General features: G+C 42.0%; 2 protein-coding genes across 3 annotated transcripts in view; both read right to left on the bottom strand.

Annotated features, from left to right (window-relative positions):
- Positions 1-897: 897 nt before the first annotated feature.
- LOC122988127 (uncharacterized protein DDB_G0271670-like) lies at positions 898-7,060 on the bottom strand. The gene is made up of 4 exons (XM_044360288.1): positions 6,906-7,060; positions 4,030-5,537; positions 3,637-3,759; positions 898-1,171 (listed from the first exon to the last, which is right to left on the bottom strand). The coding sequence occupies exons 1-4, from the start codon at positions 6,961-6,963 to the stop codon at positions 1,118-1,120; spliced, it is 1,743 nt and encodes a 580-aa protein (XP_044216223.1). The 5' UTR covers positions 6,964-7,060; the 3' UTR covers positions 898-1,117.
- Positions 7,061-7,964: 904 nt separating this feature from the next.
- The window catches only part of tg (thyroglobulin), a 38,906-nt gene continuing 25,811 nt past the window's right edge, over positions 7,965-21,059 (bottom strand). For both annotated transcript variants that reach the window (XM_044359419.1, XM_044359420.1), the window contains 22 exons: positions 20,679-20,849; positions 20,510-20,596; positions 20,113-20,190; positions 19,575-19,712; positions 19,307-19,483; positions 19,007-19,121; positions 18,727-18,806; positions 17,048-17,185; positions 16,848-16,913; positions 16,458-16,586; positions 16,193-16,360; positions 15,903-16,107; positions 15,462-15,549; positions 14,917-15,067; positions 14,513-14,706; positions 12,480-12,653; positions 12,197-12,334; positions 9,960-10,147; positions 9,592-9,690; positions 9,171-9,311; positions 8,620-8,801; positions 7,965-8,204 (listed from right to left, as the gene is read on the bottom strand). In XM_044359419.1, the coding sequence (XP_044215354.1) occupies positions 8,101-8,204; positions 8,620-8,801; positions 9,171-9,311; positions 9,592-9,690; positions 9,960-10,147; positions 12,197-12,334; positions 12,480-12,653; positions 14,513-14,706; positions 14,917-15,067; positions 15,462-15,549; positions 15,903-16,107; positions 16,193-16,360; positions 16,458-16,586; positions 16,848-16,913; positions 17,048-17,185; positions 18,727-18,806; positions 19,007-19,121; positions 19,307-19,483; positions 19,575-19,712; positions 20,113-20,190; positions 20,510-20,596; positions 20,679-20,849 (3,011 nt within the window). In that variant the 3' untranslated portion in view covers positions 7,965-8,100. The remainder of the gene's footprint in view (positions 8,205-8,619; positions 8,802-9,170; positions 9,312-9,591; positions 9,691-9,959; positions 10,148-12,196; positions 12,335-12,479; positions 12,654-14,512; positions 14,707-14,916; positions 15,068-15,461; positions 15,550-15,902; positions 16,108-16,192; positions 16,361-16,457; positions 16,587-16,847; positions 16,914-17,047; positions 17,186-18,726; positions 18,807-19,006; positions 19,122-19,306; positions 19,484-19,574; positions 19,713-20,112; positions 20,191-20,509; positions 20,597-20,678; positions 20,850-21,059) is intronic.

Here is a 21,059-nt window from a genome sequence, read left to right as displayed (position 1 = left end):
GGCCCTAAAATACACTCAGTTTCCACTTTATTAGGAACACCTGTTTAATCTAATTTAATCCAATAAATTCTACTTTTATGAAGTTTCTACATGTTCAGTTTTTGTTGACGTTGTCAGAAAGGTGATAATTCTACTTGTTTATGTTTATTATTTATTATTGTTTATTATTGTTTATTATTATTGAGGTCGTAGTCGGTGATGATGTATTGGAGTCGTTATATTGACAAGTGTTCCTAATATTTTGCTTCTCTCATGTATGTTAATGGGGTGGACAAAATATTAGGAACACCCTTCAATATAACAACTGTATTACAAAACCTCGATAATTAGATTGCACAGGTGTTCCTAATAAAGTGGCCGCTGAGTGTAAATACAGCAAAAATGGTTACAATAATATTATAAATTATTTAAAAGAAAGAAATTATAAAAATATATCTTTAAAATAATTAGTGACGACAGCATATACATAAGTTTTTAAAATGTCTATAATATAATAAACAGAGATAATGAATAGAAATATAATTTATATTAGTGGCATTGGAAATGTTTCTCTAAACAATTTAACATATTACATATAACATAAACAGATATTATAGTAACAACATTACTTAAACTTTTATATCAAACATAATATGTTAAGTTTTTTTGTAATTTAAAAAACTACAATTACATTGATCTAAAATATATATACAGAAAAAGTGTAATACAAATCATCAATAGTAATAATGATATTATCTTAAATAAAGAAGACAGTATATAGAAAATATAGTATTATAACAATCAGACTATCAGAAAAGTTATATAGTAATTACTGTTTTATTATCATTTTAAATAAAACCTTTTAATTGTTACAATTATATAATTTAATTTATTGAATTTCTTTTAAGGAAACCTTCATTTGTCATTGTTGTTATTAACTTTGTTTAAGTGCTTTACAGACAATAAATAAAAGCCTATGAGAACAGTCGTCATGTCAAATGTTCATTAAAATCAGGATTACAACTTAAAAAACAATAAAACAAACAGAAAAACATGTTCTGTGTAAAAATGTTTGTTGACGTGACTTTGTCACGTTAGTCTTCTCTCTGCTGGTTGGTTGGCGAGCTGCGAAGCGTTGCTATTGGCTGACTGTGTATATCCCCTGATTCTTCATTGGCTTATCTAGGTCTTCCTGAAAAATATGAATTATGAGATGAGCATTGAGAGCAAAGCACATGTCTGCTTTAAAGCAACAGTTCAACATGTTTGGAAATCCAAGTCTTTGGCGCTGTCAGAGGTGTTTGTAGCAGGTTAAACGGTGATGATGGAGCCTGTTTTTGTTATTTAGCTCTTTCCCGCCACATGTGTTTAATGTAAGATGGGATCAGACGTGATGAAGCACAGAAGCAGCTAAATTTTATTGTGTTAATAAGAAGTCACTCACAAAAACTATGACAAACTCCTCTAGGATGTGACTGACGGTAATGATTCATGAGGTTTAAATAGTGACTTAGTTTGAACAATATGAGCTTATCACCAAAGCTAAAGCTGCAAAGTCAACACTTAAACTGACAGACAGCTTTTGTTTGTCCCTTTCTGTGTCGTCATGGTGACGTTAATCACATTGCACTTATTGTAGGTGCCACCGTTATTTCTCCATATTCCCTGTGTAAATGTTGACTGTGACTCATTAAAATACAAACATCTGAGGAAACTATTAATGAAACCTCCCGATCCCAGTGCACACCCATTCAGATTCAACGTACGTCACTACGGAGACATGTGATGTTTAACGCAGCAACTCAGCAGCTCTGAAACTAATTCTAACCCCTTGTGAATGTTTTATTAAAGCTGTGTTGATGTTTAGATTATCATTAAAACCAACATCATCCATAATCTTTCTACTCTGCAGACTGAACAAGATTATTGGCCTTTATTATTGTGCTGGAGCTGGAGTCTATTCTGCTGCGTTTATTCAGAATCTGACAGATGAGTAGAAAGTGAATGTATTATTGTAAATGAATGAACTTTGCTGCAGGGAAGAGACTCTTTCCCAGGTGTCACATTACAGCACACAAAGACTCCAACACATTCTGCCCTGTGTGGTTTAGGCGTCCTTGTGGGGACATCTGGGTTGTGATGTGTCTAGAGTACTACTAACTAACTATTATTTTCATTTTTGATTAATCTTCTGATTATGTTCTTGATTAATTGATTAATAATTTGGTCAATAAAACATCAGAAAATGGTGAAAAACACTTGTCACAATATCCTGCAGCGCAATATGACATCATCAAATGTTTTATTTTGTCTAACCAAGAGTCTCAAACCCCCAAATGTTGAATTTACAGTAATTTATGACTAAGCAATATTAAAGAGCCTTGACCCAGCAAATATTTGGCATTTTTGCTTGAAAAATTACTAAAACAATTAATAATTTACAATTAATTTTCTGTTGATTGACTAATGGTTTTATCACCTAATCGTTGCAGCTTTAGATGCGACCACAGTCCTTGTAAGGACATTCACGTTGTGACGCATCTTTGTGAGGACACGAAAGTTGTTTTATGTCCTTGTCAGGACATGAGCGTTGTTACATATCCTTGTCAGGACATGAGCGTTGTTATGTGTCCTTGTCAGGACATGAGCGTTGTTACATATCCTTGTCAGGACATGAGCGTTGTTACATATCCTTGTCAGGACATGAGCGTTGTTACATATCCTTGTCAGGACATGAGCGTTGTTACATATCCTTGTCAGGACATGAGCGTTGTTACATACCCTTGTCAGGACATTAGCATTGTTACATATCCTTGTAAGGACATGAGCGTTGTTACATATCCTTGTCAGGACATGAGCGTTGTTACATATCCTTGTCAGGACATGAGCGTTGTTACGTGTCCTTGTCAGGACATGAGCGTTGTTACATATCCTTGTCAGGACATGAGCGTTGTTATATATCCTTGTCAGGACATGAGCGTTGTTACATATCCTTGTAAGGACATGAGCGTTGTTACATATCCTTGTCAGGACATGAGCGTTGTTACATATCCTTGTCAGGACATGAGCGTTGTTATATATCCTTGTCAGGACATGAGCGTTGTTACATACCCTTTTCAGGACATTAGCGTTGTTACATATCCTTGTCAGGACATGAGCGTTGTTATATATCCTTGTCAGGACATGAGCGTTGTTACATATCCTTGTCAGGACATGAGCGTTGTTACATATCCTTGTCAGGACATGAGCGTTGTTATATATCCTTGTCAGGACATGAGCGTTGTTACATACCCTTTTCAGGACATTAGCGTTGTTACATATCCTTGTCAGGACATGAGCGTTGTTATATATCCTTGTCAGGACATGAGCGTTGTTATATATCCTTGTCAGGACATGAGCGTTGTTACATATCCTTGTCAGGACATGAGCGTTGTTATATATCCTTGTCAGGACATGAGCGTTGTTACATATCCTTGTCAGGACATGAGCGTTGTTACATACCCTTGTCAGGACATGAGCGTTGTTATGTGTCCTTGTCACATTAGGGTTGTTGTGTGTCTTAATGAGGTCAAGCTCCTAACAGACCTCAGTCCTCATGAGGACATTTCTGGTTGTCGTGTCCTTATAGAGATTCATCTTCAGTGACATTTGACTTACGTATTGTCTCCCGTTGGACCCCTCGAAGTGGCTGTGGGTGGTGTACAGCGGGATGTCGTCTCCGGTCAGGTTGTTGTAGGGACTGAAGCCCTTGTAGCGCCCCCTACAGCAGCACCACACCAGCTGGAGAGGAAAAATACTGACTGTTAGCTGTTTGACAATGACAATGTGGATCATTGATCAGCTTCAATATTATCTGAACCTCATTCAAAACATTGAATCTCTGCGTCTCTGCATTCCCATCGACTGTGTGAAAGGGACAGAAAACATTTTTATTTTAGGATTACTTCAAAGACCTTCTGCTCTGTTTCTGTTTCACCTCGAGCGTTTCTGACACTTTCACGAGAAACTTTAGTTTCTGGCGAGACTGCACGCGCGTGTGTGTGTACTCACCAGTGCTATCAGCAGCAGGATCAGCAGCAGCAGAACCAGAGCTGCCAGGACCAGCAGAGCTATCCCCCATCCAGGTACACCTCCAGCTGCGCTGGCCGGGGGTGGGATCGTGTGTGCGGTCGTGCCCTCTTCTGTGATTGGTTTATTTGGGGAAACAGAAACATGTGAACTGCTGGCTGTTACAGTCCTGCCTCTTGTTGTCGTGGTACCAGTGGATGTCGTCGTGCTGGATGTAGAGTTGCCATGAGTGTTGTTGCTGTGTATGGTGTTCGCAGTACTTGTCGTTGTAGTTACAGGAGAAATGTGTGCAGTGGTGTGTTCACTGCTTTTTGAAGTGGTGGTCGTCATGGTAACAGCTGCTGTGCTGGATGTAGAGTTGCCATGAGTGTTGTTGCTGTGTATGGTGTTCGCAGTACTTGTCGTTGTAGTTACAGGAGAAATGTGTGCAGTGGTGTGTTCGCTGCTTTTTGAAGTGGTGGTCGTCATGGTAACAGCTGCTGTGCTGGATGTAGAGTTGCCATGAGTGTTGTTGCTGTGTGTGGTGTTCACAGCACTTGTCGTCGTGGTTACAGGAGAACTGTGTGCAGTGGTGTGTTCGCTGCTTTTTGAAGTGGTGGTCGTCATGGTAACAGCTGCTGTGCTGGATGTAGAGTTGCCATGAGTGTTGTTGCTGTGTGTGGTGTTCACAGCACTTGTCGTCGTGGTTACAGGAGAAATGTGTGCAGTGGTGTGTTCGCTGCTTTTTGAAGTGGTGGTCGTCATGGTAACAGCTGCTGTGCTGGATGTAGAGTTGCCATGAGTGTTGTTGCTGTGTGTGGTTTTCACAGCACTTGTCGTCGTGGTTACAGGAGAAATGTGTGCAGTGGTGTGTTCGCTGCTTTTTGAAGTGGTGGTCGTCATGGTAACAGCTGCTGTGCTGGATGTAGAGTTGCCATGAGTGTTGTTGCTGTGTGTGGTGTTCACAGCACTTGTCGTCGTGGTTACAGGAGAAATGTGTGCAGTGGTGTGTTCGCTGCTTTTTGAAGTGGTGGTCGTCATGGTAACAGCTGCTGTGCTGGATGTAGAGTTGCCATGAGTGTTGATGCTGTGTGTGGTGTTCACAGCACTTGTCGTCGTGGTTACAGGAGAACTGTGTGCCGTGGTGTGTTCGCTGCTTTTTGAAGTGGTGGTCGTCATGGCAACAGTTATTGTGTTTCTGTGTGGAGTTGTGGATTTGTGTGTCACTGCTGTGGTGCTGCTGTTGTGTTCAGGTGATGCTGACGTGCGACTGGTTTCCTTGGTGATGTTGGGTCTCGGTGTTGATGTGGGGTTACTGGTCTCAGGTGTGGTGATGTCGGTGTGTCCATGTGCTGTTGTGTGGCTACTGGTGGTACTGGGGTTTCTGCTGGCGGTCGAGGTACTGGTGTGATTGGTCATCATGGATACAGTGTGTGTTGAAACATCTTGACTGCTGCGGCTGTTTGATGTTGAGTGGGTTGTCATGGTAACAGTAGTCGTGGCGGACGACACTAGAGGAATGAGAAGAAAAAAATAAAGTCTTTCACGTGTCAACAGAAAATAAGTCGGCAGCAATTCTGATAATCAACTGATCATTTAATCAATCAAAAACTTTGATTATTGTCTGGTTGCAGCTTCTCAATGTGATGATTCGATGCTTTTCTTCGTCATACGTGACAGTAAACTGATATCTTACATCAAAACAAGACATTTGAGATTAGAACGGGGCCTTTTCTCCTATTTTTAAGATTAATTGATGAATTGAGAAGATAATCTGCAGATGAATCAATAATGAAAATCGTTAGTTGCTGCTCTGATGTGCTTTTGTTGTTTATTGATTTTTTCTTTTGTGATTTTTAAATGAAAACTTCAACATTTTGGGAAATAAATTTATTCTCTTTCTTGTTGACAGTCAGTGTAAAATCGACAATTTACTGTTTTATTTTATTCAATTTGTGCCGAGTCATCTTGTGGCGGTTGCCAGGCAACCAGCACAGACTGCAGGAAGTTACTGGTCCCAGCCAAGGACACAAAACCACCCGTAACTTGCAAACTGGCATTTTTCCAGATGTCGTTAAAATACGCCGTCCGTCCACACAAAGATCTTTTTCTCCTCAGTTGATTAAACTACGTTCTTAGTTTTGTGTTATTCAAAGTCTCAGCAGCCCGATTTTTTATTTAAACTGACAAACTAAAACATGAAGAAGAAGATTCTCCACCAGTCTGCTGCTGTTCAGACCCAACACGTCATGATAAAAATAATAATCAATCTGAACTTTGCAACCACACTGAAACTAACAGTTTAATTATCAATTAATCTGGTAAATATCTTCTATATTAATTGATTTGTCTTTGTGAAGTATTCAAATAGTTTGTTTTATTCAAATATCAGTCAAAAAACCCGACGATATTCAGTTTGTCTTCATATGTGACAAAGATCAGATCCATCACATATTTGACATTTTTGTTTGATTAATTGATTATCAAATTAGTTGTTGATTGACTGATTCACAACAGTTCAGAAATAACGGTGAGTAATTATTTCAGTTTATCATACAGCCTAATTATTTAATTTCTTTCCTTTTTACAACATAAATAAGCAAGAAAAACAGATATTTAACGAGTAACTGAGGTTACAGTATTTAACATCCAGACAGTAAAGAATCATCAGAAGATATTTTTATGTACAAACAATTAAAAATAAACCATGTAAATGAACTTTTATAGAACAGTTGATGGTTGCAGACAGAATAACCCTCCACCGCCCCTTCAGACAGTATCTCTCTGATCTGACCTTTGACCTCTTCAGTTTTTAGTTATTTAAGAGTTTAGCCTGAGTGCAGCAGACTCTGAGGAAAGTGTGAGACAGGTGAGTTTACCTGTGGCGGCGCAGGTGAGAGCGATCCACACGGCGAGCAGCAGCGTCCGGCTCTCCATCGTTAATCTGCAGGATATATTGGACAGTTTGTGACAAAGCTCTCAGTGTTGAGCGGCTGCTGGAGTCTGATTCCATCCAGAGAAAGACTCCTTTATACGCCCGGCCTCACCTGCACACAGGAGGAGGAGGAGGAGGAGGAGGAGGAGGAGGGGGGGGGAGGAGGAGGGGGGGGGGGGGCGGGGCCTGGCACACTCCCATCAGGCCCCAGGGCTCACAGAAGGAACAGAGCTCCACTCTGTGGTGGAAGGAGAGTTTCCTGGTTCAAACACTTATTATGATTTTCATTTCATCAAATAATTCAAACTGGAAAATCCCAGTTGTTCATCTTCCTCATCCAGCGGTTCCACCATGTTTAATGTTCTCTGTGTGCAGCTGATTATTTGCACATTATTTGTTTATTTGTTTATTAGGGACGTAACCAGTGATGATTTTCATAATTGATTATTATTTTTGATAAAACTCGGGCTGCAACCGATCTTATATGTATCTGAATATTGATTATCGATCAGACACAGTGAAACAGCAGCTGTAGTCTTCTGACTTTTTCAGAAGCTTCTTGATCAAATCCTGAAGGTGAAAAACTATTGATTGATCAGAGTCATTGATTGATATGATGTGAATGATGGTTGAAGTGGAGAATGAGAGAAGACGTCTCACTCTGTCAGAGACACTCTGATTGATCAGCGGTGTTGCAGATCAGAACATCAGAGGATCTTTGGTGGAGTTTTATAAGTTTCAACCGAAGCTGAAAGTGACTCTCAGAGCGATGAGAAGCTGCTCACTGAAGTAAAGTCAAGTTTAGTTAATCTGAGAATTCAGAATGAGAAAGTCAAAAGAACATATCACCTCTGCTCGTCATCATGTTTGCTTCTGTCTCTCAGTAAGATTCAGAGTTTAGATGCTGACAGCTGAACTTTGTTTGCTCCCGGCGGCCTCTAGTGGCCGTCAGAGGAACTGCAGCTGCTGCTCATGTTTGCATCAGAATGACAGACGCGGCTGAGACAGTTTGAAATGCGTTTTTATTGACGATTAAGAACAGAATTAATTTCATTCTTCACTGTTTGGATCGATCTGAATCTGGAGGCTGACGGGAAGCAGGTGTGACGTCATCAGAAAGGGTTGATGATGTCATCAGTTCAGCTGTAGGCATCTTTCTCAGTCTGTGATTGGCTGGATGGTGCAGCCACGGGGAGCACAGGGGTCAACAACGCAGGCCGGACAGGCTCCGCCCCCAACTCACCTGGAGAGAGAGAGAGAGAGACAGGTTAGAGCAGAGTCAGGAGGGCGAGCGAGAAGTAAAATCTGGTTTTATTCTTCCAAAGTAGAAAACCTACGTAGTAGAAATTAACAGAGTAAATCATATTACAGTAGAGAATATTAGAGTCGAATGTAGTGAAGTAAAATAGAGAAGAACAGGTTCCAGTAGAGAACAGCAGGAGAAGAGTAGAAGACAGTAGAGAACAACTTAGACAGAGTTAAATAGAGTAAAGTTGAATAGACAGAGCAGATGTAGAAACAGTTTAGTAGAGAGACTTTCACCCTTCAGTAGAAAGCAGTAGAGAGCAGTTTGGTAGAACAGAGTAGAGTAAAGTCCAGTAGAGCAGGTTTTAGTTCAGTAGAGTAGACTGAGAACAGAGACGAGTGGATCCTCTCACCGCTCTGTGACGTCAGTCTGGTTCCCAGTTGGCTCCAGAACGAGCAGGCGTTCTGACTCAGACCCCGCTGCTGGTCGAGGGCGGGGCTTAACTGCAGGTAGGTGGGTGGAGCCACAGAGGACAGGACCGGCTGCCAGCGGGGCAGAACTGACTCCGCCCACACCCGGGACGGGTTCGGGTTCCTGAGAAAAAAACAGCAAAACGAACTCTGAGTTTTATTAAATGTGCCAGTGAAGCAGAGCAGCATGTTACTGTTGTAGCTGCTGGAGGTGGAGCTAGTTTACACTACTTTATATACAGTTAGCTAGTTTAGTCCAGTGGTTCCCAACCTAGGGGTCGGGGCCCTCCAAAGGGTCAGCAGATAAATCTGTTCAAAGTTTAGTAGATTATAACCTTTATTTCAATGGAATATGACGACTTTATGTTCAATAAATAACTGCTCTACAGGATCTCATGGACTCATTCTTTGTTACCTGCAGGTTAGTGATGGAGGCTCGTTTATAGATTCAACCGAGTGTTTTTTGTGTGTGTTTATGAAACGAGCGTCTCACCCGGTCCTGATGAAGCTGGAGACGTAGGTCATCACGGCCAGAGAGAGGCGTCGCTCAGAGGAGGTGAAACGCTGAGAGCTCATTGGATGATGAGGAGCTCCAAACACAAACTGAACATCCAATGGGACAGACAAATCCGCCCTGCACACAGGAAACAAACAAACAGCCGGACAGGTGAGGATCTGTTACCTGTTCATGACTCATATTGATAATCATGATATCTGCACACCAGGGGCAAGATATGCTAACATTAGCTCATGAGCTAACTATGTTTTTTTGCTGAGTCATCATGTACTAATAACATGTTTGTTACTTGATGCTAATTGAGGTGTTTTAGCTCGGTAGCTAACGAGGTGTGAGGCTACAACTGCTGCTGATCAACTTCCTGTTCGCATGTAAAACACTCAGTGAACAGTCGCACCTGTTGTTGGTGGCAGGTTGATGGTACAGGAAGACGTTAGCCTTGCTGTTAGCCCAGTGGCTAGCCATCTGCAGACTGGGACAGATGATGAACAGATCTCTGCAGCACAAACACAAACAAACCGGTAATACATTAATACAAACTGGTATTATTCATTATTACGTTATTCTAATTAGCGTGCAGTAATTACAGACTGAAATGTGTCTGTAAGACCAAGTAGATTCAGGATTTTGTTAATTTATTCTTTGATCAGTTAGTTCCTCATTTAAACCGTCAGTTTTTTTGTAGAACTGAAGCAACCAAACAGCAGCACATATATGGAACATCCAGGAACAGGTGTTCTTACAGATGTGACCACAGTATCTGACCTGGTGGCGTTGTTGAGCGCTCTGGAGAACAGGTTGTATCCGGCGGGGGAGGGGCTGTGATCCAGAGAGTAGAACCAGGCCGCCGCCTCCTTCAGCAGCTCGCTGCCCTTCGCTCCGCCCAGCGAGCGACTCAGAGCCTCGTAGAACGCCGTCTTACCGTCAGCGCGACCCTGCAGAGCCTCAAAGTCCTGAACACAGAGAGAGAGGAGAGAAAACAGGATCAATAACAGACACGAGGGGTCAATAACAGGAATTAATACTCTGGTATTTCCCAGGAAAAATACCTGCAGGTACCTGAGATGGAACAAAGATCAGTGAGACACGTTTTCCAGAACAACCATGGGAATAAGTTATTTTAACTTTTATTTTGACGTGTTTATCCTGTCATGCTTCATCACCTCCGTCCATAACAGGCACCTTACTGGGAGACATCATTGCTTTTTGCATAATTTTTTGCACATGACGGTAATGAGGGTAAATTAAGTTTAGTTGTACAGGGACTGTAGCCGTCACCTGGTGTGTGACAGCGGCGGCGTGCTGACTAGAGATGTGCAGAGAGCCCAGTATTTGTATTTGTATTTGAATAAAAGTGGAAAGAGGCTTAAAAATCCTGTTTTTGTTTTTATTACGCTTTTAATTTTAGAAAGTTAAAGTGTTACAATCAGTGTTCATGAATAAACTACCTTATGAAGGACGACGTCCCCACACCGGGTCTCTAACTGGAGTCTCCCAGATCAGAGACGACTGCGCTGACTACTGAGATAAAACTTTACTCATCACCTCATTGCAGACAGACCTCTACCTATTTATACACCCATAACACACAGACAGCACAGCAGGTAACATGTAGAAGAACTTCAAAGGTGATTCTTGCTTTGCACTTTTCATTTATTGCTTATTTTTTTACAACCTAACTTTGTGGAAAGGAGAAGAGGAACAACAGGTTATGGAGAGTCTCTTGAGAGCACTTTGTGTGTCAGTAGTTCAGCTTTATCTCTGGGGAACACCCCCAACTCCAGGACTGATGTCCAAATAAGGAAATGTGCGTCATGTAGCAGGTGGATGTGACTCCCCTCACTGAGACCTGCTGATAGACGTCACAGCGGAGCAGAGGAGAGACACTGAGATAGTGATGTAACCGACCTGCACGCTGGTATTTGACATGTTTTTGTTTTCCTTCTCAAATAGAAATAATTAAAAAAAATATTTGTATGAAACAAATATTCGTACAAAATCCACTATTTGTGCTTTGCTGAATAACGTATTTATATTCGGGCACACCCCTAGTGCTGACTGTGACCACAGACGTTCCTGCTTCACTGTGAGGAAACTATCTCTCTATTATTATTATTATTATTATTATTATTATTATTATTATTATTATTATTATTATTATAACTATCTCGCGTGTTATTTTGTGGCAGTTTGGCGTCCGTTTCAGAGGAGAGCTCAGTGTCGGGTGTTAATCTGCAGCCTTTCTGAGCTACATGTATGTTTACATTGGAATGATTTCATCATTCATCTTTTATTGTAGGAATGTTGTGTGTGTGTGTTGTAGAGCTCCTTGAGTATTTGTGTATGAGGGTAATTGTTCCTGTCGGGGAGATTAGTTATATGAGGTTAGGTCAGGCTGCTGTCTTGATGTTTTTTCCCTTCTTTTTGTTTATTTTAACTGTTAACTGGGACCTCGTAGACTCTAACCCCTGTTCATCTGATCTGATGTTGTTGGATTATTTCTTAGCTTGCTGACAACTAACTTGCTGTTTTGTGCTTAAAGTGATTTTATCTATTGGACTTTATTTTGTATAATAAATATTGGTATTTCTAGTGTAACTATATGTCATCACAGTGTTGGAATCCTGAGAAAACAGAAAATGTGTCTCAGTGATCTCATCTTTACTTTTGAGGAAATCTTTTGTATGTTATTAATTTTACAGTATTTTTTTTATTATTTTGTCTTTAAGCTCCATTAAATACTATTATTTTCAAAGATTTAATTGTGTTTACAGATGTTTTGCTCCTGACCTCTTAAAACAACAGTTTTTCTATTTAAGAACCTGCTTCAGTTTCAGCTGTTTTCACACTTTCTATAAAACAACACAATGAATGTTGGAGTATTTTTTAGTTTCTTTCTTCAAGTTTAAAAACGTTTTTTTCCTCTTTAAGCAGCTTTCACAGTTACAGTTTTTTAAATGCAGCTGTTTCTGTCTGATGTAAACATCACGGTGACCTCTGACCTTTATCCTGCGCGCTCGGCTGATCAGACCGTCATGCTCCAACGTTCCCAGCAGCAGGTCGACTCTGTGGAAAGACGACTGAGAGACGGACTGACGGACCGGAGACCAGGACTGAAACGGACCGCTGACCGCCATCAGCTGCAACACACACACACACACACACACACACACACACACACACACACACACACACACACACACACACACACACACACAGGACAGGTGAGACGTGGAAACCTGGACTTTCATCATGATAACCTGTCTCAGTTTGTGTGGACTCTACTTTGGTCTGAGCAGCGTTGAGCGTGTGCACAGGTGTCGCTCTGAGGCAGGCGGCCATCTTGTCGTCGTCAGCGGGGTCAGAGGTCACGCAGCCCAGCTCTTTGGCCAGATCGACCGCCTGGCGTCTGGAGGTGGAGGCAGTCTGAACCAGCGATGGAGAAAACACAGAACCGCCCTGCAGGAAGAACGAGAACACAGCAGCTGTGACGCAGAGCAGAGACGCCAAACTTCTGACTGATTATTTTACATATTTAGAGCCTTAAATGGTTTTGAATAGAGCTGCAATGATTAGTTGATTAATCAATTAATTGCCAACTGTTAATTTAATCACCAGCTATTTTGATAATCGATTAAACCTTTTGAGTCATTTTTTAAGAAGAAAAAGTCCAAATTCTCTGATTAAAGCTTCTTAAATGTGAATATTTTCTGGTTTCTTTTGTCCTCTATGACACTAAACTGAATATCTTCGTCATCGTGGACTTCGGGAAACACTGATTCACATTTTTCATCTTTTTCTGACATTTTACAACTAATCGATTAATTGAGAGACTAATCAACAATTGAGTCGATAATGATCGTTAGCTGCAGCTCTAGTTCCACGCAGACTTTTCCATCTGAGATTCAGTTGTAGACGTTTTGTTGTGGTGTGTGTCTGGTGGGAAATTAAACTACTGACAGCAGTTACTATTTTCTACTTTTGGTTTCATTCACATTTAAAGCCTTTAACAGCTGTAAATCTTCATTAATTATCTTTGCAGGTGCTGTTTATTGTTCCTGTTTACGGCTAATGCTGCTGCTAACTCGTATTGTTGTTGCTAAATGCTCAGTAACAATTATCTGCTACTAACTGCAGCTTCTAATTACTTTTACTACTGCTAACCGTTATTACTGCTGCTCAATAGTTTTAAGATTTGCTACCTGCTGCTGCTAACTAGCATTACTGCTGCTCAATACATTTACACACTGCTACCTGCTGCTGCTAACTAGCATTACTGCTGCTCAATACATTTACACACTGCTACCTGTTGCTGCTAACTAGCATTACTGCTGCTTAATACATTTACACACTGCTACCTGTTGCTGCTAACTAGCGTTACTGCTGCTTAATACATTTACACACTGCTACCTGTTGCTGCTAACTAGCATTACTGCTGCTAACTACATTTTACTACGGCTGATTACTGCTGCTGCTAACTTGTACAAGTGCTGCTAAATGCTATTACTACTGCTAACTGCTTCTGCTGTTTAATACTATTCCTACTGTGAGTGAAAGTACTGCTGCTAGTTCTACTTTTCCTGCCACTAACAACTGCTGTGAAAAATGAGTCCATGTTTACTTGTCTTGTTTTGTCTGATCATAGTCCAAAACCCAAAGATAAACGGTTTAGTATTAAAACCAGAAAATATTCACATTTGGGAAGCTAGAACCAGTTCATTTTTTCCATTTTTGTTTACATAATTGTTTAAATGCTTATTTGATTATCAGAATTTCTGCCAATTAATTTTCTGTTGATTGACTAATTGATTAACAGCTGTTGCTACCTGCTTCCTCTGTTTGCTGTTCTGCTAAATGCTAACACTACTGCTAACTGCTGGTGCTGCTACATTCAGCAGATGACAGATCAGACTGTACAGCCATGTTTTCATCAAAAGTTCAGGTACTTTGGAACCAGAGGAACTAATTTCAGGAACTAAACTTGGAACTAAAAGTCTCTGTTGTGCATCCTGTTTGTGTTTCCACCACATCTGAGGAACCAGACGTCCTGTCCTGTTGTTCTTTGTATTTGCTGCTGATGAGTTGGATATAATGAGTGAATGAAAAGGGGAATGCAGAGAGTCTCTGTCTCCCCAGTAAATCATCTGCTAAATGTTTGAAGCTTTTATTTCTTTTATTTCCTGCCTCCAAGAGTTCCTGTACTTTTAAAAGTAACCCGACACTGGTTCCTCCAGTGGAAACGCAGCTTATCAGGTAAGTTTCTGTTCAGATTGTTTTCTGTAGGTGTTAAATGATCAGACTGTCTGCAGGATTCTCACCATCAGCATCAAACGCTGGAACAGAGGAGACGAAGAGGAGAGGAGGTGAAGGCTGGTGATGTCAGCACCACGACGCTCCGCCCCGACGGTCACTCTGCTGCTGTCTCCGCCCACCAGAGAGACGTGGGCGTTAACCCAACGAAGCACCGCCTCCTGGTCCGACAGGCCGTAGTTACCATGGAGACTAGATGAACCTGGAGACAGATGGTGTTTACATAGTTTATTCAGGAAGTCCTGTGTGTATTTACCTGGGCAGGTGTGTGTGTGTGTGTGTACGTTAATCTGTGCAAGTGTGTGTATGTGTGTGTGCTTACCTGTGCAGGTGTGTGTGTGTGTGTGTGTGTGCGCTTACCTGAGCAGGTGTGTGTACGTTAATCTGTGCAGGTGTGTGCGTGTGTGTTTACCTGTACTCAGGAATCCCAGCGCTGCGGTTCGGTAGCTGGCTGTTACCACGACGATGTTACCCATGGCAGCCAGGGTGGAGCCATCCAACAGTCCTGGGCTCTGATTGGCAGAAGGGTTGAAGAAGAAAACCAGGACTGGGACACGCCCCCTCTGACACACACACACACACACACACACACACACACACAGGTCAGCTGAGGTCACTGATGATGTAATGCTTCTATAAAAAGTTTTTAGCTGAAAATTTTACATATTATTTCGTTTCTCTGAATTTACTCAAATTTTTCATTGAAACTTTTAAATTGAATTATTAAATTCAAATTTTAATTTTCATATAATATTTTAATTTTATGTGAATATTGCAAATTGTGTTTATATAAAATGTTTCTGTGTTTGTGCAGTTTGACCTCAGTGAGATCAATAACTGTCAGTGTGATTTAAAGTTACATGGAGATCTTGGGGGTGTTGAGGATTTGGTCACAGTTTTTATCTGCTTGTTGTCAATCAATAGTAAACAAATAAATAAATGAATAAAAGTACTGACCAGACCAGCAGGACTGAAGATGTTGAGGTAGAGACAGTCCTCGCTGGACGCTGCAGACTCGACATCACCTGGCTGGATACAGCTGGGGCTGAAGGACAGGACATCAAGAGACAGTCATCGCATTTAAAGGATAATTCTGGCTATTTTCTATATTTTCTTATTGTCAACAAATCCAACAATGGACTGATCTACTAACAAGTATTGTGTGTGTATCAAAGCCTGATGTATCTGATTCCTCCGTTGTTGCTGTTAAAAACACGTCAGTGAGTCACACCGCTGCACTGGGTCACATGTTCCTTCATCATCAAGAGTTTGGACACGTTAGTTTGTTTAGAAACGTCTACAAACACTAATGTTCCCATAATTTATTTTCTTAGTTTTTTGCTAAATCATATTATATCTATTAGTTTAGTATTTTCTGTCAGACAGACAGGTGGTTACCGTGGTTTCGTGGCGTCCCAGGTTCCCATCCAATCAGCCGGCTGAGCTGCTGTAAAGCGGAGTGATCCTATTGGTGGACGGGCGTACGGGACTCCCAGGAACTGAACCACCATCTTCCTTTCTGAGCCAAGGACTGTTTCCACGGCAACACCCTGCAGGGTCCCATGACCCGGGATGGAGACGGACGTAACCAATGGCAACGGCTCTGAAGACGAAGGGACAGGTGAGCATGGTGGGAATAAAAACGTTGGCCTGAGAGTAGCTGTGCTGTGATTGGCTAGTTGGCTCACCTGTCCGCAGGTACACCTGGGGGGCGGGCTCTCTGATGACCAGCCTGCAGGAGAAGCTGTGGGCGGAGCTTAGCCCACAGACGGTGGTGTCGGGATAGAGGACGCAGCGAGTGGCTGACTCCGCCTCACTGACTGAAACCGCCACACAGGACTCCGCCTCCTGACAGGCTGAAACAGGAAGTCAACAGGAAGTATCAGGGTCCGCTACTTCCTGTCTGACCCAACACTGATAATAATCCCTGAATCTTTTAACAGCTGTGGTTACCGTGGAGACACCAGTCCCTCGTCTCGTCCCGATCTGCAGCGATGTCACGGCTCACATGTATGACATCATACGTAGAGACAGACGGGTCAACGAGGAACGCCGAGTCAGCGAGGAGCTGCCACCCTGACACTGAGACACAAATACTCAGGTAGTACTTCGTGGAGTACTGCAGTGAGAGTACTGCAGTAGTGGTAGTAGGGGTAGTATTTGCAGTACTGGTAGAAACTCTAGCAGTACTTGTAGTAGTTGCAGCCGTATTAGTGTAACAGTAGCAGTACTTGTAGCAGTAGCAGTATCAGTGTTAACAGTAGCAGTACTTGTAGTAGTAGTAGCAGCAGTATTAGTAGTACTAGTAACATTAGTAGTAGTACTGCAGTTTTTCAGTCTCACCGTTGTTTTTGAGTGGTGGCAGGTTGAACGGAGGACAGAGAGCAGGAGACGAACTCCACTGATTCACTGAAAACACAAACATGTCCGGCTGAACACCGTCGGTATTTATATATGTCAGTGTGTATCTGTTGTGTATTTGTCTGTATTTGTGTGTGTTTGTGTGTATTTGTGTGTGTATTTGTGTGTATTTATGTGTGTACCAGGTTTCTGGTACCAGCCGAAGGGGTCTGGTGTGGTCTTCACTTCAGACGGTCTGCAGTCCTGCGTCCTCCAGGTCGTCCTGTCGTCCTCACCGCAGGTCTGAACCCCGAGACTGATCAGAGCCAGACACACCACACCTGCGCACACACATACATACGCACGCACATTTAAAATTTTTGAAATATTTTTTCCTTTCCCTAAATGTACTCAAATTTTTAAAAATTTTGATTATTCATGTCATTTTTTATAATTAGGGACTGAGCCCAAAAGGCAGAGGACTACTGTAAAACGGTAGTCTCCTGCCTAAGGGCGAGGACCCTATTGTCTTTCGTGCGCTGTTTCTTTCTTTATTATTACGCCACTTAAACCTTAAATTTGACCCCCTAAACATGCTCAAAAACTCACCAAATTTGGCACGCACATCAGGTCTGGTGAAAAATTCGATAAAATGTAAAAATTAACCCCTAAAGTGCCAAATTGTGCTCTCTAGCGCCACCTATGTAACTAAAATGGCTGCCACGGCCCGTAGGAATGTCGTAGAGAGATCAAACCAAAACTCAATTATTTGTCTCATCAAGACCTACAAATCATCTGCTGACACCCCTGACCTAAATCCAACAGGAAGTCTGCAATCTCAATTTCAAAATAAGACTTTGACCCAATTTTGGACCCCGAACAAACGCTGTCTCCTCAGAGGGCGTTAATGGTATCAGCTTCAAACTTTAATACATGACTTATGACACTGTGCTGAAAAAAAGTTGTTAAAAACGGTTTGGATTTTATAAGCCCTGAAAGTTGCAGTGCCACATCACACTCACAATGTAAACCAATGGGGAGGCAATCTATGGGCATGAACTTTGTGTCAAACAGAGGCTTCTGATGTCTAAACTATAAGTCTGACCACTTTCAAACCTGTATCAATGGATTTGCAACAAAATGTCCTACAAAAATATGATTTTTAATGTAAGCTTTGGCCAAAGTCATGGGATTTATGAGGAGATTTCACAAGAAGCGTACTCTAAAATCCTCCTCTCCAACTGCTCCTGGTGATGTCACTCCCTCAGTGCTGTGAAACATTCCGCAATACACACTCATTATAAAATCACAGGAGGAGCAAGAAAAGACTTTAAAACTCACACTAATATCTCAAAAACAATAAAAGATAGAAAAAACATGTAAATTCAAGATTTGTAGGTCAAAGTCTCGTGACTCATTTAAAGTTCAAATGAAGTTTGTATCTAAAACTATGTGGAAGCAGTAAATGTTCAAGAAGGTGTGGGTTCGCTCACACTCTCCATTCAAATATATGAGTATTTTTCTGTCCAGCTGCAGTTACTTATTGTCTCTACACACCTGACAGTACACATGTCAATCAAACTTTCAAAATAAAAGCACACCATATTTGTAATAAATATCCCTCATTTTTAAAAAGCAAAATGATCTGATCCTGACGGAGTGCGAGGTCCCGACCAACACTGCTTGCAGCTTTAATATTAAATTTGTCTTGGATAATTTGATCAGTCTGTCCTGATTTTCACATTGAGTTTGTTTCATTAGTTCATATAAATCATCATTAATGAATTTACAAAATAAGCAGCCCAGAGTTAAATGAGGAACGTCAGGAAACCAGCCCATAACGTCACTCCAAATATAGAAATCTGCTGGTAACCATGGATACCTGCGGATTTGGTGTCTCGAACAAAGCCGATGCCACGGCAACAAGGATCCTCATCACAGCGCCGCTCACACTCCCTGAACCTGAACACACACCAAACACATAACAATTGTTATGTTTCTGTTTGTTAAACTGGCAGAAATCTGAATAAAAACTTTGACATTTCACCATGAGTTGAAGGTGTGTGTTTCTGTGTATATGTATGTGTGTGTGTGTATGTGTGTGTGTGTGTGTATGTGTGTGTGTGTGTGTGTGTGTGTGTGTGTGTGTGTGTGTGTGTTACCCCTCAGACAGCGGTGTGTTTTCTGTTAGACTGACTCGGCTGCGGACGGAGTAAGAAACCATCTTCTGGAAGGAAACTCTCTCATAGAAACTCTTCACTGGTCCGGACAAATCCACTGAACGAACACACACACACACACACACACACACACACATACACACACACACACACACACACACACACACACACACACACACACACACAAAAACACACACACACAGTGTTAAATCACCTTTAATAAACCTACAGATCTTTACAAACGTGCTCCTGTTCCTCCACCAGCAGCAGTGTTGTTTTCACCCTTCTTGCTGTAGGTGTTGTCGGGCGTCCTGTCCAGCAGGGGGCGGCAGGGGCGTCTCAGCGGTTTGTCGTACGCTCCGCACACTCTGCTGTCCGGATACAACGAGCAGCTGAAGAAACCTGCCGAGTCAGCGTCTCTGAGGTCAGCGACAGAGCACTGCTGCTCCGCGTCACAGCCTGAAACACAACATTCATCACCTGTCAGCTGATCAAACTTTAACTCCGTTTTATTCTCTGTAAGAGAAAATAAATTCAGCGTGTGACGTACGTGTGAGACACCAGAGCAATGCCTGCTGGGAGTCGTAGTTCTGCTTGTTGAGCCAGAAGGAGAGAGCAGGGAGTTTCCTCTGAGGATCCACCAGGACGTCGTCCTCCGACAGAGACTCAAACTTCAACTGTACTGATGCTGCACGCACACACACACATGCACACACACACACACACACACACATGCACACACACACACACACACACACACACACACACACACATGCACACACACACACACACACACACACGCACACACACACATGCACACACACACACACACACACACATGCACACACACACACACACACACACACACACACACACGCACACGCACACACTAGTACTCAATAAACTCTACGTAATCAAGTATATTTATTCATAAATTAACTGAACTGTGGGTCGTCTGCATACATCAGATATTTCCAGTGTGTGATATGTATTTACTACATGCTGTGCTACATACTGTACTGATGTTTACATCAGAGCAGAGACCAGAAAGAACAAACATTCAGCATCAGCTGATCGATGATACGAACCGTCCAGAGGAGGACTGAGCTCTGCTGCTGCACAGGAACCAGAACCAGAACCAGAACCACCAGCTGCTGACTCAGCGTCTGACACACAAACAACAACAACAACAACAGTGAAAAACATCAACAAGCAGCACTGAGGGACAAACTTCTCTGTGAATCATATAATCACATTTAACCCTTTGACCTCTGGTGTGTTTTTGTTTGTTTTTTTAATGTGACTCATGTCAGAGTCACTGTGAGAACTCTACAAACTCTAGAAGACTTTTTATTGAGAGATAAATATTAATATCCATAAGTTTTTAATCTCCATATATGAATATATAGAGGAGGTCGTCGGGGTTGCAGGGATGTACGGACCCTGTTGAGGTTAGGGTTCATGTTAGGGTCAGAGGTCAGGTACCGGTGTTTAGGTAGACGGCCTGGAAGCTGACGATGGAGGCCTGGTAGTCCTTCTTGTTCTTGCTGTCGGCCGGCAGAGAAGAATCAGCTGCACAGACACACAAACACACGTTGGAAAGATTCCTGATGGCGTTCGTCTCTTCCAGTCAGCTGACATTTTATTTTCTTACTGATGGTGAACTTTTGTCCTCCGAAGTCGAACACGAAGCTCCTCCGCTGTTCATTGTAGATAAGCCCCGCCCCGCAGATACGATTGGCCGTTCCCTGTCCAATCACGTCCCAGTCCTCGTCCCCGCACATCAGGACTGACGGAGCTCTCAGCCAACCACAGAGCAGAGAACCTGAGGGGGGGGGGGGGGGGTGAGACCAGCTGTTTCATTCATTCATTCATTTCACACAAATTAAATTTATTCGTTCATTCACTGACTTCAGTTATTAATTTACTAATTCACACATTTACTTCATTTATTCACCACAGTAACGTATTCATTCACATAATTCGTTCATTATTATGTAGTCACTCATTCATTCACCCACTAATTCACTATTTT

This window comes from Thunnus albacares, chromosome 8 (genome assembly GCF_914725855.1).
Source record: "Thunnus albacares chromosome 8, fThuAlb1.1, whole genome shotgun sequence".
In the NCBI taxonomy this organism is placed as follows: Eukaryota; Metazoa; Chordata; class Actinopteri; order Scombriformes; family Scombridae; genus Thunnus; species Thunnus albacares.
The sequence above is the reverse complement of the archived record's forward strand: the minus strand, read 5'-3'. Positions and strand labels throughout refer to the sequence as shown.